Raw genomic sequence first — 14,793 nt, 5'->3', positions numbered from 1 at the left:
GAGCTTCGGTCCTTCTGCCATGCAAGGAGCCCCTTGTTGTTCCTTGTGAAGCTATAGGGTGCCAATTTCCACTTCCATGTAGAGGCAGTGAGGGTGTGAATGCAGCTCCACTCAGCATACTGCACCCCCAAAATTCCTAGTCCCCATCCCACGACTCCAGCTGGGGCAGAAGAGTTGCAAACGAACTTAAAGAAAGACCGGGCCTATCTGCACTATGGCCTGGACATACTACTGGTCCTAGACACTCTGCTTAGCTGGGCCATAAAAAACTGCAACAGCAACAAAAGAGCCAGGCCTTTTTGCACCAGAGCCTGGAATACAGTAACCACACACACTAGGCTGAGAGAAAAGAAATTGTAACAGCCACAAAATGTGCCAGGCCTCAACTCTGGCCCAAAATGTACCAGGACTCCATTCCAGGTCAATTGTGTACAGGGAACAATACCGCCATGGTATTATCCCACTCAAACCCCAGGAAAAGTGGGGAAAGAGGGAAAGAAACTGAGTCCCAAGCTGTAAGACAGACTCTCTCTGCCTTTACGTGAGATTACTCCTTCACATGGCTTCAGCTTGTTTCTCCAATGAAGGGGGGCATGACACCCTCACCATGGCCTCCACCCCCAGATGCCCAGTTGAAAGATTTCTATATACCAGGGGTTGGTAACATTTTTGGGCAGAGTGCCAAAAACACCTGCAACCTCAATTTGCAAGATGTTGACGTGCCAGGGGCAGACGGCAGGAAAGCTGTGAGGGTCCTGATCCATGTTATGGTAGCACACTCAGGCCAGCACCCAGCACATCTAGCACACACCATTCTCCTCCAGGGAAGAGAGGGAGTCACCACCTGCCTAGGTCTGGCTACCCCCACACCCTGCCATCCACCCCAACGCGTGTGTGCCAAGCAAAATGAGTTTGTGAAACATACTTTGGTACCCGGGCGTTGCCTCCCCCTGCTGCATACCCTGCCATGACATCACCCCAAGTTTTCCAGTCAAGGATTGCCATACTTCCAGCTTTTCTTTTAGCCAATTGATTAAAAAAAAACACTGCTCAGCCTAGCCAATTGGACTAGAGGTCTGATCTCCCACTCTGAAACCAGCTTTTGTTTTCAGTACACACCAGGGTGGAATCCTAAACAAAAGCTGCAAGCACTGGAACACAGTAAGGGGACTTTTCTGCTTACGTGCAGATGGCATGTTTCTCCTCCAGTCACCAAGCCAGAGGAGAGGAGGCCATATACACATTAAGTCTAGAGAATATGAATATATGCAGCAACACACTTCACAGTACAAACAAGATACCCAGCAACATGAAACCTTTGCAGTATAAAATGGTTTCTATATGTTGTATGTGTGCCACCCGGTGCACACACAAAGTACATGCTTAATCACAAGCACCTGCCTGTTTTCACACCCAGATCGGCCCTTGCCCACTCCAGTCAGTCACAGTTTCTTCACTGGCTTCTCTCAGCCTGGCCCCATTTGTCAAGCGTCATCTCCCTTTCCCCCCTTGAGGCCTCCACCTCACCATTCCAGCCATGCTAACACTCATGGCACCCCCACACATATGCACCTCCCCCTGGGCCTGGTGGCATCTCTATACATGTTCCTGTGAGTCTCAATGACACCAGCTCCGGGGGCTGGATGCCCTGCTGCCTCAGGCCCCTGCCAGGAGCCTTGGCTGAGGAGAGGGCTGGGGCAGCTCCTTCCCCTGCCCTGCAATGGGCCTCACAGGGATATCTCCCACTCCAGGGCAGCCCCGATGTCCTGGCTGCCCCATGGCCCACAGGCAGGGGTCTGTGGAGGGCAAACAGCCCAGTCTGGCAATGCCACTCACTCATGCCTACCTGGCTGTGCTGGGCTCAGCCAGGCCAGAGGGGGAGTTGCTGGGGCTGCCCTGCAAGGAGAAGAATGCAGTTGTGACGTGTCTGGTTTCCTTTCCTTGTGTTTATGTTCAAACCATTTCCTCTCACTGTGCCTGGGGTTTCTCAGCTGTGCTTCTGCTTTCCCTTTCTCCTCCAGGGAAAAGAGGGATTCACCAATTGCCTGGGTCTGGCTACCCTCCCCACCACTGCTCCAGAACCCAACGTCTAACCTGTTATTGCCTGGTGGGGTAGCCCAGGCCCAGCCCTCCAGACACCTGGCTATCTTCCATTGCTGGGCCGACTTTGGGACAGGGATCATCTCACAGGTGGGGTTTGGGCTGCACTTGGGGCTATGGGCCTCATCCTAGCCTGCTGGGCAGGGGGCGGGTCTGGGCTGTGGGCCTGGTCCTGGCCTGGGGAGTCTGGGCCATGCCCAGTGTGATGGACCCAATGTCTGAGCTGGGGGAAGCTCCTGGCCCAGCTTCGGTTGGGAACCGTTGAGCCCCAAACAGGCACCAGCCACCTGCAAGGGAAATTGTGGCCTTGAATTTATCAGGTGTACGCAGCCCTGTCACTGTTACCACAGGCTCTGTCACGTGGGAGGAAGTGGGGGCCGAGCACATGAGCCACTTGAGAGCAGGAGAGGAACTGATTCTCTAGTTTAGAGCTCAGCCAACTGGAACAGGCGCCAGGTGCTGGCGCCAGGCTAAGACTCTGCCCCCGCCCCCTGGGTGGCTTTGGTCAAGTCCCTTTCTCTTGCCTCTGGCATGGGTGCATGGGACATCCAGCCCTGGCTTCTGGCACCACGCAAGGGTGGCTCAGGGACCAGGCAGTGGGGAGGGAGAAATCTGTGGGGCAGCCACAGTCTTGTGTCCCTGATGCATCACAGAGCTCGCTGTAAAGGGGCCTGAACCAAGGTGAGACCTGGTGAACATGGGCGCTGGGCTCTGCCTGGAGTCCCAAAGCGACCAGAAAGCTGGTACTTTGTGGCTGCAGCCCCCACCCCAGCAGCCCTGAGGCTTTGCGTCATGGGCACAGTATTGCTAAATCTCACAATTTTCGATGTTCTTAAAGTCTGTGCTTCAGGAATGTGAAAAACTTAGCTCTTTCTTTTTTTATATATATATATATGAAAGAGCTAAGTTTTTCACATTTCTAAAGTGTAGACTTTAAAAACAATGCCAAAAATCATGACAGTTGGCAACACTATGGTGGAATTCACTGCAGATGTGGCCCTGACCCCCACCCCTTTCTGCCCTCTATTTCACTTCTGCTTGGTCTGATCAGCTTCACTCATTCCAGTGGCCTTTCCTCTCCAACTCCTGGCTCTGGTCCCAAGGCCCCTCCAAGCATGAGGAAGAGACCAAGGCCATTTGGGGCCACGTGCCAGGGTGCAGCCTGGTGGCCTGGCCTGGGCTTCCTCTGGGTGCCCTGAAGGCCAAGGCTTGGGGATTGCCTACGTGACGTAAGGGAAAGCGGCACCAGAGCCATTGTAGGGAGCCAAGCTCTCAGGGGAGACAGAATACAGTCAGGTCTGAAATAGGGCATGACAGCTGCTCTTGTCCAGAATTAGCACATCCAGTGGAGGCAGTAGACAATGAGGACAGTGAGTAACACAGGGTGGTGAGACCAGGCAGCATGAGTCTCCAGCAGGCATTGGGAGCGACTTGTGGATGCGGAAGTTATTCCTATAAATGCTGAATGAGTGGTTAAGCAAGTCTGCATAGGAAAAGAGAAGTGAAAGTAGCTGGGAGTGGGTGAGGCCTGGGCTTTCCCAGGGAGGTGCAGGGGATTGCATCTACCTGCTGCCCCTCCCCCACCATCTATCCTTCTGGAATGCTTCATCCTGACTGGTCAGTCTATCCATCCATCTTCATATACCTCCTCCATCTATCTATCTATCTATCTATTCTCTACCCCAATGCATATCTATTTACTTCTTTCCTTAGACCCTAATTCCTCTTCCTTTCCCTCCCCCTGCCCCCTCTCTCCGAGGCCAGCAAGAAAGCTGTCCTTCCCCCCCAGGGCAGCTGGGCTGCTCCTCTTGCCCCAGCAAAGCCATTAGGCGGAAGGGAAGCTCTCCAGCTGGGTTGCCACAACCAGGAATGGCCAGGGGGTGCCTGCAGGTGCTCACGGGGCTGGCAGCATCCATCCCTGAGGGATAGCATTCGGCGACATGGAAACAAGGGAGAAACCAAAAGCAGCACTCTCTGCCCTCTGCCTTACCAGCCCACGTGGTTGCAGGGAAGCAGTTAGGATCTTGCAGGGAAGCAGTTAGGCTCTTGCAAAATCTGGCTGATGACAGGACTGAACAGGTGATGTTGGCCAGGCTCAAACAGGGACAAAGGGGCAGAGGGCAGGGGAACGTCATGTTTCTTGTTGTCTGTCTGTTGGTTTGTCTGCCTGTCTGTCTGTCCATCCTTCCCAGTGCCCTTTGGATGTATGCATGGAGCTGTCTGTCTGCACACTCCGTGTGATGTGTGTGTGTGGGTGTCTTTCCATCCTTCCTAATGCCCCTTGCATGGATGTCTCTATCCATACACCCCCCTTATCTATCTATCTATCTATCCCAATGCTCCTAATATGTATGCATGGATCTCTTTATCCATACACAACCCTCTATCCATCTGTCTGTGTCTGAACGTCCATCCTTCTCAATGCCCCTTTGTACGCATGGATCTCTCTCTCCGTACACCCCTTCTGCCTGCCTGTCCATCCCTCATCCCTGTCTGTGTATCAATCTATCACCCCACGGACCTTTCCCGTACCGCCCCCGCCCACCCCCAGCCGCACTGCGGGGAAAGGGCCGTGGGTCCGAGCTCTGCTCTGTCTGCCACCCCCGCGCTCGGTCTCTTCCCCGCCCCGCCTCCCTGTCAGCTTCTGGAGAAGCCAGACCGGAGGTGAGCGCACGAAAAAGTCCCTTCGGGCATTTGAGAAGCAAAATTCCCCACGGGGGGGAGGGCCGGGGCCGGGCTTCGGCGGCCCATAAAGGCTCCGGAGCGGGGCGGCGCCCACACGCCTGCCCCGTGCGCCTGAGCACCCCGCACCAGCTCCGCGCCATGCCCCGCGCCCCGCTCCTCTCGCTGCTCTGCGCCCTGGCCGGGCTCTCAGGTGAGCACGCGGGGTTGGGCCGCGCCGGGACCCCGCGCCGTCCGCTCCGCTCCCCGCCACGCCACGCCACGCCGCTGCGGAGTCGCTCCGGCCCGGGCGACGGGTCCCGGCGGCTGCGCTGGGGGGGGCGGACGTGCCCGGCCGCGCTGGGAGGCCGCCCCGACGGGCCCCGTGGCCACCCGGGAGCCCGCGCCCCCGCACTCGGCCGCGTCCGGCGTTTACACGGGGTTGGGGCCGGGCTCCGACGCCACAGCGCGGGGGTCTGGAGAGGGGCCGGGCCGGGCTCCAGCCTCCCTCCCCCGGGAGCTTTCCGGGAAGCGGGGCGGACTCGGCTGGACTTCCTGGCGGGCATTTCCAACGTCCCCGCGGGGATTCCCCGTGGGGTCAAGACTGAGTCAGGCAGTGCCTGCCTCTGGCCCGCGGGGTGGGCGGGGAGCAGGGGGCCCCGCTGGTGTCGGCCCCTCCCGTGCAGGGCGCTGTCACCAGGAGCCTCCAGTCCACCAAGAAGGCTGGATCCCAGGGTTTAGCCTGTTAAGTGCTTTGCTGGGGGTTGGGAGTAGCAAAGGCAGGATCCGGGCCAGGTCCCACACCGGGCGTGGCCCAAGCTGCAACCAAGGGACAGCAGAAGGGAGCTGGGGGTTGGGGCCTCAGTCCCAAAGCCCTCCCTGGAAACAGCCCTGGAACGTGCCACTAGCTGCAGGCCTCCTTCCCCGCTCTCCAGCACCCAGCAGCATAGGCCCCTCACAGCCCCTTCCCGAGCTTGGCCAGGGTCTGACAATAGGGGCTGCACTGCCTCAGCCTGCAGCTGCCAAGGGGTGGCTTTTTGGCAGCCTGGAACGTGGCCCTGGGCCCTGCATGGACATGAAGGGCATCCTAGCAGCTGCACGAGTGTGTGAGGAGATTGCAGGCTAAACTGACAAAGCAGTTTCGGGGCTGGGGGAGCAAAGGAGGGGGAACTGCTGGGCTGAGCCATGCAAGGACTTACCCAAGGTCACTGGAAGCCCATGGCAGAGCTGGAAACCCCACACAGAGCCTGGGATCCTCCTCCAGCCTCCTCAGAGCCTGCCCTTGCTCAGTCTGGCCCCATTGCCCTGGGCACAGTACGGCGACTGTGGCAGGTAGAGCTGTTGCCTGACGGGTGCATGTGTGTTGCAGTTGCAGGAGCCCAGGTGGAGGTGAGGATATCGCCCAGCAACCCGTTGGTTGAGTACGGCAGGGCCTTGAGGCTGAATTGCTCGTCGACATGCTCAAACTCTGGTGCCCGGCTAGGCCTGGAGACCTCACTGACAAAGCACCTAGTGGAGACAGGACCTGGCTGGGTGGCTGCGGAGTTGGTCAACGTCAGCGAGTCGCAATCCGTGGTCCAGTGCTGGATGGCCTGCCATGGCACTGACAAAACAATAGTGTCTGCCGATATCATAACATACCGTAAGTGCCCCTGTGCGGCCCGATCACTAGCTCTGGGGTCCGACCAGTGCCAAGAAGCGGGCAGCTCAGAGGAGGAAGTAGAAGAACTAGAGGAGGTCCAGAGAAGGGCAGCAAGGATGCTTAGCGGTATAGGGGGGCCTTCATCTGAGGCGAGACTAAAGACTAGCCCTATCCAGTTTACAAAAGAGGTGCTGGGGCGGAGGGGGTGGGGTGAGAAGGGTTTACCAAATACTGTATGACGAAGAGAAAGTGGGTCGGGATTCAGTATCGAGAGAGAGTCAGTGGAAGAGCGAGGGGGTCACAAAATGAAACCAGCAGCCAGTCTAAAACTGACAACAGGAAGTTCTTTTTCACACTGCCTATCAGTCAAGTCATCATCAGCGGTGACAACAATGACCAGTAACAGTGGAAGCTGAGAATTCAGCCGATTCACAAGGGATTGGACACGTTCTTGGAGCAAAGTGACATGAATAGATATTGAGCACAGGAGTGAGGGGCACGGCCTTTGAATCGAAATGTCCTGGACCTTAAATGCTGGAGGCTGCCAGTGGGAGAGGAAGGGGGAAAATCCCTGGTCACACCCAGTTCACTCTCCCTCTCCACATTGGCTATCTGCCACCATGTAACACAGGAGACTGGGGAACTTGGACTTTGGGTCTGACGCAGGTCATAGCAGGTCTTATGTAGGAAAGCAGGGACTGGGGTGTGGGGAGGGTCTGGCCCAGACCTGGGCCAGGGGTCCGGCTGAGTGAGGGGTTCTGGCTGTGACTCATTGAGCTGCTTAGGTGCCATTAGCTGTTGGGTATCAGCCTGCTTCTTCCTTCACCCTCAGGGGTCCCAAAGCAAGTGACACTGGAACTGCCACCCCTGCTACAGAAGGGCATGACCTACCCCGTGACCTGCCAGGTGATCAATGTGGCACCTGTGAGGAACCTCAGTGTGACCCTGCATCTCGGGGGTCAGGTGCTACACACAAAGAACTTCCAGGATTATACCCCAGCTAATGCTACTGACGTCAAGGCCACATTCAACGTGATTGCAGAGCGCGAGTACCATGGGCAGGACGTCACCTGCCACACGGTGCTGGACCTGCGGCCCCATGGGCCTGTCCTCAAGAATGCCTCCACCCCAGCCAGCCTCAGTGTGTACGGTGAGTTTGCGATTGAGTTGGGTGCTCTACCAGGGGCCCCCGGAGCTCTCTAGCCTGGGGCCTGACACATTGCTCTGCCTTCTCCAGGCTCCGAGCTGGTCCCTGGGCCTGAGCCGCTGTCCCAGGCACCCTCTGCGCGGTGCTGCCTCAACCACAGCCAGGTGCCTCCCATGAGCAGACTGTTGAAAGACAGGATGCAGTGGGTACTGCTGGGGCCTGCCTGGACATGTAAAGGGGCAGCGTCCTGTTTTTATATAACACTCCAAGGGAAAACACGCTAGAAGTCCTCTATCCAGTGCCCACGGGACCAAGGGCTGAATTTGGCTGTGCCTGAGTGTGATGCTCTTATGTGCTCTGGAGTGGGGTGTGGCAGAGGAGGCTGGGCTTGAAAGTACTTTCCACCTCCAGCAGCTGCCTGCCCAGGCACAGACTTGGACTTCCCCAAGCTTCCTGAGAAGTTTCTCAGGCTTGTGCCTGAGGTTCTGAACAGCCCCTGCTCCATGCTCTGCCTTCCCCTTTCACACTTCCCCTCCTTGTTCCTCTTCCCCATCCTTGGCCCAGCCCAGAACCCCTTAGGGTAGTACAGGTAGCACGTGTGTGTCCTGGTGAGCGGGAGTGGGGTCTGCATGTCCATGTCCTGGATGTTTAGGTTCTGTATGCCTCTGGACTGGGGGGGTGTATGCCTTCTAGATCCTTGGGGGATGGGGGGTTGTGTAGCCTAGGGGTGGGGGTGTCCCGTTCCTGGATTCCTGGGACAGGGTGGAGGGCAGGTTGTCTGTGTGGCCTGGGTTGTGTGTGTCTCCCAGATGCCTGGGTTCCTTGTGCAAGTATGTGTGTGTTAGACACCTGGGTTCTGTGCGTGTGTCCCAGATGCCTGAGCTCTGTGTACATCGGTGTGTGTGTGTACATCAGAGGGACTTCCCTGACAATAGGCTGAGAAAACCAAGCTGTAGATTCTGGTGACAGGGCCAGGGCATGGGGACTGCAGGACAGGAGGGCTGGACACACTGCGTTGGGCAGAGAAGGGATAGATACACCCATGCCTGGAGGTGCAGAGAGGGGGTCTGCATGTGCAGCTGGACCTGGGTGGGAGAGGACATCTCACCCAGCCAGCAGCATCCTCCCCTCATGCCACTGGGTCCTTCTCGCCCACTGCAGCCCTCCCCAGGGATCCCCAGATCCAGGTCCCTCACTATTTGGAAGCAAGCACCACCGAGGATGCTAGCTGTCATATGGATGATGCCTTCCCAGAGAACGAGGTCCAGTTCAGTCTGAGCTTTGCTGGGCACTTGCTGTCCTCCAGTGTAACTGCCTCGGGCACCAGTGCCATGGCCAAGATCTCTTCCCAAGCACCTGGAAAATACAAGCTGAACTGCACTGTGTCCGTGGGGCCGCTGACTCGCTCCGCTGTGGCTCTCGTCGAGGTTTACAGTGAGTGTCTGGGTTGTGTCTTGGGGGTGTCCATATCCTGCATCCTGTGGGTGGGGGGAGCCCTGCTGGAGCCAGAAGCATCTGTGTCATAGGCCCCACAGGGTTTCAGTTCCCTGGGGGGTGGGGAGGGAGAGGCAGGGCATGGGGGAGGTTTCATTTTACATTGGCTTCTTGCGGCTGGACTTTCCCTCCAAATTCTCCACTCAAAACTCGCCCTGGGGGCCCAAGAGAACCATATCCCCCACTCCCACACTCTGCTGGCCTGGCTCTCTGTGCATGCCCAGCCCTGCTACACCTGAGAGCTCCAGCCCCCAAAGTTCCCCCTGCCCTTTGGCCAGGTCTAGGTGACACCAGTTTCCCTGGGGCCCAGCAGCCAAGCTGGGAAACATGCAGGCTGCCTCTGGGGTGCAGGTGCCAGGCTTCTGAGCCCCTTGAGCCAGTAGGAGACCCCCTGCCCAGGCAGTGTCCAGAGCCACCAGCTGCCTTGTCCCCTGTCTGAACAGCAGGTGCCTTGTTCCCTGCAGACTTTCCCGAGCCCATCCTGGTCGTGGACCCGCAGAAGACCATGGCTGACAACAGTGTGACTGTGACATGCAATGTGTCAGCCAGTGCAGACACCCACATTCAGCTGCAGCTGAAAGACAGCGGTGGAAGCATGTTGGCCAGAGGGAAGCCACCAGTCCTGTATCACCTGCTGATGGCACGTGACAAGGACAACAATCGCAGCTTAATGTGTGAGGCTACCCTCCAGCTTGATGCCCATCCCATCCTACTAAAGACCAGCTCAATGGTGCTCACTGTCTACTGTAAGTCAGGGCTGGTGATGCCCTCTGTACACCTGGAGTAGAGAGGTGGTGGGGGTGTGCTCCTGTCCTTGTGGCCTCTGGGCACTGCATCATCTCTGACCCATGTCCTTCTGGTGTGGTTCAGTACCCACCAAGGTGCAGAGGCTTTAAGCCCAGTTTATGGAAATGGGAGTCTCTTGCTTGCTCTGAGGGCCTTATAGCTAAGGATAAGCAAAACTTGGGGGGCATCTGAACCCCAAGCCTCCGGGCTTGAGCCTGCAAGTAGGATGCCTGCCAAAGGTTTTGGAAACATCTGAAGCCCCAGGTGTGGGTGGAGCTTGTGTGCTGGTAGTAGGGCTACTTATGGTTCTGGACTCTTGGGTTTGGAATTAGTTTGGGCTAATTTAGCAGATACAAATTTAAAAAAAAACCCTCTGACACATGTCCTTCCAAGCCTTCTGGGTGGCAGGTGCCCTTCCAGCTGTGGGGATAGGGTAGAAAGTTAGGTGACATGACCAAGGCCTCCTGCGGGGGGGCCATGGCAGAGCTAGGGCTTGATGCTGGGTTTCTGACTGCTGTCAGTCCTACGAGCTGTGGTCGTATGTGTGATTTTAAAGTGCACGAGAGCCCTGGCCAGGGAGACTTGCAGCATCGTTTACAACCTGGGAAATGGAGACATACCAGCTAACCGGCTAGGTGAACTTGGCTGAGGTCATGGGCCAAGAAGTGGGGAGAGCCAGAAGCAGAGGCCTGTGCCATAGCACCAATGAACAGTTTAGGGGCCAGGGAGAAACACTGAAAACAGCCCCTGGAGGGGGGCTGGAGCCAGATATGACCTCACGCACCCCCCTCTGCCTTCCAGATGAGCCCCGGATGAATGACACCAGCTGCCCACAGAACCAGACCTGGGTGGAGGGGAAGAAGGAAGCCCTGGTCTGCGAGGCCCAGGGCAACCCCCAACCCAGCATCTACTGCTTCAAGGAGGGGGAGGTCCGCATACCTGGGGCGCTGCTGCAGGTCACGCGGGACCAGAGTGGGACCTACATGTGCAGTGCCACCAACCTGCATGGCACCATCACTCAGCTCGTGACTGTCCACGTGGAATGTGAGTGGCACCTGAGACGAGTGGGGGCTACAAGGGGATGGGGCATGGGAAGCCATGGGATTGGAGAGCCCCTGGTGCTTTCCTCAGTGAGCTGGAGGGGTGCAGGGGCCTGCACATGGCCCTGGGGGGGCATTTGGAAATAAGCACATGTGGGTGTTTGGGCTTGGGGCCTGGGCTGTCCCTGAAGGGGTCAGTTCCACTTGCTTGGGGGTTAACAAAGCTAGGAATAGAGTACAGCCCCTGACTATTGCCCAGCCCCCTCCCCCCCAGAGACTAGGAGCTGTGCAACCCATCTAGACCGAGGATAGGACCCTGTCATACTGGACGCTGGCCAGACCACCATACTCTGACACTGGGACCCTGCCAGGTGCTTTACAAGCCCCCAGACCAAGACTGGGGTCATGTTGGGTGCTGTACAACCCCTCCAGGTTGAGAACAGGGCCATGTCATGCTGGGCGCTGCCCAGAGCCCCCAAGCCAAGATTAGGGCCAGGCTGGGTGCTGTATACCACCACCCCCCCACCCCCGATGAGATCAGGGCACTGCATGGAGCCTGGTCCTGAGACCATCTCAGCTCATGGAACTCTTGATCTGTAATACAGAAGAAAGTCTGGGGGCCAGGGGAGAGCCATGGCCAGTGGGAGGGAAGCTCAGCTGCTGTGACAGGTCCCCCACAGTCGGCACAGCCTGATCCTTCTTTCTTGTCCCTGCAGTTCATGACCTCAACATCCTCCTCATCATCCTGCCCATTATGGCTGTAGCTGTAGCTGTGGCTGTGGGCTTCGCCATCTACACCGTGTACTACCGCAAGCAAAAGATTGGCAAGTACAATCTGAAGCCGAAGCCGAAGCAGAAGCAGCCTGAAGAGCAAGTGCCCCTGTCTGAGAACCAGTCCGCTAAGGGCCACACGCCCAACAGCCCCACGAATGGGGTGGTACAGAACAACTCCGTGTGAGCCCCCCATGCCATGCACCGGACTGATCAGCACCTTCCTGATCCCAGTGTTGGGGGAGCAGGGGCAGAAAGTGGAAGCTGCTTGTTAAGCCTGCACATGCTGGAGCCCTCTTCAGCCAAGCATAGGCTTGGAAAAGGGAGGGTTTCTCGGAGCATCCCCAAAGTGCACAGCAGCAGGGGTGGCTACCACAGGGCCAATCCATACCCAGGAAAAAGAAGGCACCATGGATGCTGCTGCTGTTCCCAAGGTTGTGGCCATGGAGCCTCTGGGAGGCCAAGATCCTGGACTACAGAGGGGCCAGTACCTACCATTAACACTAGTGCCAGAGCTGGGGAGTCCATGCAGAAGGGCCAAGCCCCTGCTGCCACTACAGGGCTGCAGGACAGGCAGATGTGACTTGGTGACCCAAGGTAGCAGCACACGCTTCGGTCTCTCCCTGTGGGCATGGACCAGCTTGGCAGCCTGGTACAGGACGGGGCACAACGACACTGGACTGCATTAGAATCTGAATTAATATTATTGCTGTTTTTTAAGGTGAGGGGAGCCCCCTCCAAATAAATAAGCTTTAACTAATGGACTTAAATCTGAGTGCAGGGCCAAGAAGTTTGCTGGCCTCAGAGCACTCCTGAGGGGGCAGGGCTAGAGGGGAAACTGAGGCAGCAAGTGAGGCTGGGAGAGGTGGCACCACCCCACGGTGGCCCCTGCAGGAACTGCATTCTGGACAGCTGTAAGGATTCCTCTTGATTAAGTTCCACTGCATTGCTGTCTCCACCCCAGAAGCAGCTGCATCTTGGTAGCTCAAGGTGGAGGCAAGCAAGTGCTTCCTTTACACAATTGCACCCCCAGAGCCATGGCATATTGTGGTCCTTAGATGTGGTTGGATCTGCTCCTACCTACTGGGCTGCTTCAGGGAGATGTCTTGCCTTCCCTGCACCCCTCAGCCCTGACAGCCAGCAGCCTCTGTGGTAGGACTCCTGGGTTCTCTTCCTGCTCTGAGAGGGGAGAAGGGGGGTAGGGGGGCTCAGGGCATCTGGGGTGTCTCCAGCTCTGGGAGGGAAGTTGGGGGGCTGAGAGCAGGGTGTCTGGATGCCTGGGTTCTCCCCCAGCTCTCAGAAAGGAATTGGGGCCTGTGGGGGGCATGGGAGCCCAGCTGCTCATCAGTTCTGGGAGGGGAGTGCGGACTGGGGGATACAGCAGGAGGTGGGGCTGGGGCTAGGATATCTGGGTTCTCTCCCTGCTCTGGGAGGGGAGGCTAGGCTAGGCGAGCGCTCTTGAGGCTGGGAGCCCCTTGCCTTTTTTTTCCCGGTCTGTTGGGATGAGAGCAGGAGGGACTGAGAGCCCAGAGGCCTGGATTCTCTCCCTGACCCTGAGAAGAGAGTGGGGGTCTGTGCATAAGCTGTGCGGGACTGGCAGGGGCCCCTGGGGGCTGCTACAGAGAAGCCCGTCGGGGAGGGGTGGAGGCAGGATCCGGGGCACGGCGGGGCTCGGGGCCTGGCTCCGTCCTGCGGCTGCCTGCCCCGGCTCTCAGGCCCGGGCCCGGGCAGGGTGCCCGCCGGCTGGGAGGAGCCTCCACGGGCAGCCGCTGGCTCCCAGCCCGTGCCCGTGCCCGCGGGGGCGGGGCGGGGGCGCTCGGCCTGTGCCCAGCGTCCCACGGCGGGTCCCGGCGGCTGCGCTGGGGGGGCCGGACGTGCCCGGCCGCGCTGGGAGGCCGCCCCGACGGGCCCCGTGGCCACCCGGGAGCCCGCGCCCCCGCACTCGGCCGCGTCCGGCGTTTACACGGGGCGACTCCTGTCCTGGAGCAAGACTGAGGCCGGCGGGACCGCCCTGCGCGGGCTGAACCACTGTGACCGCGGGGGCAGAGGAGGGTCCCAGCTCCCGCGCTGGGCGCTGCTGCCGGGAGCCGCCAGTCCCAGCCCAAAAGGCTCCCGAGCCTTGGCCTGCCACGTGCCGGCCGGGAGCAGCAGTGGCAGAGGCAGGCTTCAGCCCAGGGCTCCCGCAGAGGGAAACCAGCGGATCGGGGCCTCAGTCCCAGAGTCCTCCTTCGGGACGGCCCCTTGACACGGCCGGCTGCAGGCTTCCTTGCCCCCCTCTCCAGCCCCCCAGCAGCGCTAGGCCCCCCAGTGCCGGGAACGGCCCCTCCCGGAGCTCAGGCAGGGCCTGGAGGAGACCCAGAGCCAGACAACAGAGGCTGCGCTGCCTCGGTCTGCAGCTGCCAAGGGGCCGCAGTCGGGCTGGCGGCGCCGGCTCTCGGGCGCGCCCGGCTCCGGCAGCGAAGCGAATTGGAGCAGCCGCGTTTACACGGGGTTGGGGTTGGGCCGGGCTCTAGCCTCCCCCAGGCACTTTCCTGGAAGCGGGGCGGGGGTGGGGGAGGAGGGATGGGCTTTTCTAGACCCCGTGGCAGGCATTTCCCCGGTGCCCCCAGCCCCTGTCAGCCGACCTGCGGGGATTCCCCTTCCGAGCAGGACTAAGTCAGGCTGTGCCCGCCCTGCCCAGGCTGAACCTTTTTTTTAAATATATATAAGTTGTATCCAAGGCCAAATTAGCCAAAACTAATTCCAAAGCCAAGTGTCCGGAGGCTTGGGGTTCGGACACCCCCGAGTTTTGCTTGCCCTTAGCCACTTAGGAGCAAGCAAAGGAGGAGACTCAAATTTCCATAAATTAGGCTTAAAGCTGCTGCACCTCAGCAGGTACTGAACCACACCAGAAGAGCAGTTCTGCAAAGCGGTTCAGGAAAACTGCCTTCTAGGACACAGATACATGGTATTTCCCCTGCCAGGTTAAGAAGCCACTGCGTTTGGATCTGAGCCTTCAAGGCTGAACGCCTCTGACTTGCAGGCTAGGGGAGCAGAGTAGCAGAGGCAGACTCCAGCCCAGGGGTCCTGTGGCACCCTCAAGCTATGACCAACCAGAAGATAACCAGGGGATCAGGGCCTCAGTCCCAGAGTCCTCCATGGAAATGGCCCCT

General features: G+C 58.6%; 1 protein-coding gene across 1 annotated transcript; it reads left to right on the top strand.

Moving 5' to 3' along the window:
• Positions 1-4,785: 4,785 nt before the first annotated feature.
• Positions 4,786-12,396, top strand: LOC149858779 (intercellular adhesion molecule 3-like). Its single transcript, XM_090061244.1, has 7 exons — positions 4,786-4,975; positions 6,131-6,403; positions 7,236-7,553; positions 8,712-8,984; positions 9,509-9,790; positions 10,632-10,874; positions 11,587-12,396. Exons 1-7 carry the CDS (start codon positions 4,924-4,926, stop codon positions 11,826-11,828), a joined length of 1,683 nt encoding a protein of 560 aa, XP_089917370.1. The 5' UTR covers positions 4,786-4,923; the 3' UTR covers positions 11,829-12,396.
• Positions 12,397-14,793: the final 2,397 nt, after the last annotated feature.

Source organism: Crocodylus siamensis, chromosome 8 (assembly GCF_052110815.1).
Source record: "Crocodylus siamensis isolate JL-2025a chromosome 8, ASM5211081v1, whole genome shotgun sequence".
In the NCBI taxonomy this organism is placed as follows: Eukaryota; Metazoa; Chordata; order Crocodylia; family Crocodylidae; genus Crocodylus; species Crocodylus siamensis.
The sequence above is the reverse complement of the archived record's forward strand: the minus strand, read 5'-3'. Positions and strand labels throughout refer to the sequence as shown.

Coding starts and splice junctions, on each gene's coding strand:
- LOC149858779 (XM_090061244.1), top strand. CDS start 4,924: ATGCCCCGCGCCCCGCTCCTCTCGCTGCTCTGCGCCCTGGCCGGGCTC. Junction 7,554..8,711: donor AGCCAGCCTCAGTGTGTACG/GTGAGTTTGCGA, acceptor CGCCCACTGCAG/CCCTCCCCAGGGATCCCCAG. Junction 9,791..10,631: donor AATGGTGCTCACTGTCTACT/GTAAGTCAGGGC, acceptor TCTGCCTTCCAG/ATGAGCCCCGGATGAATGAC.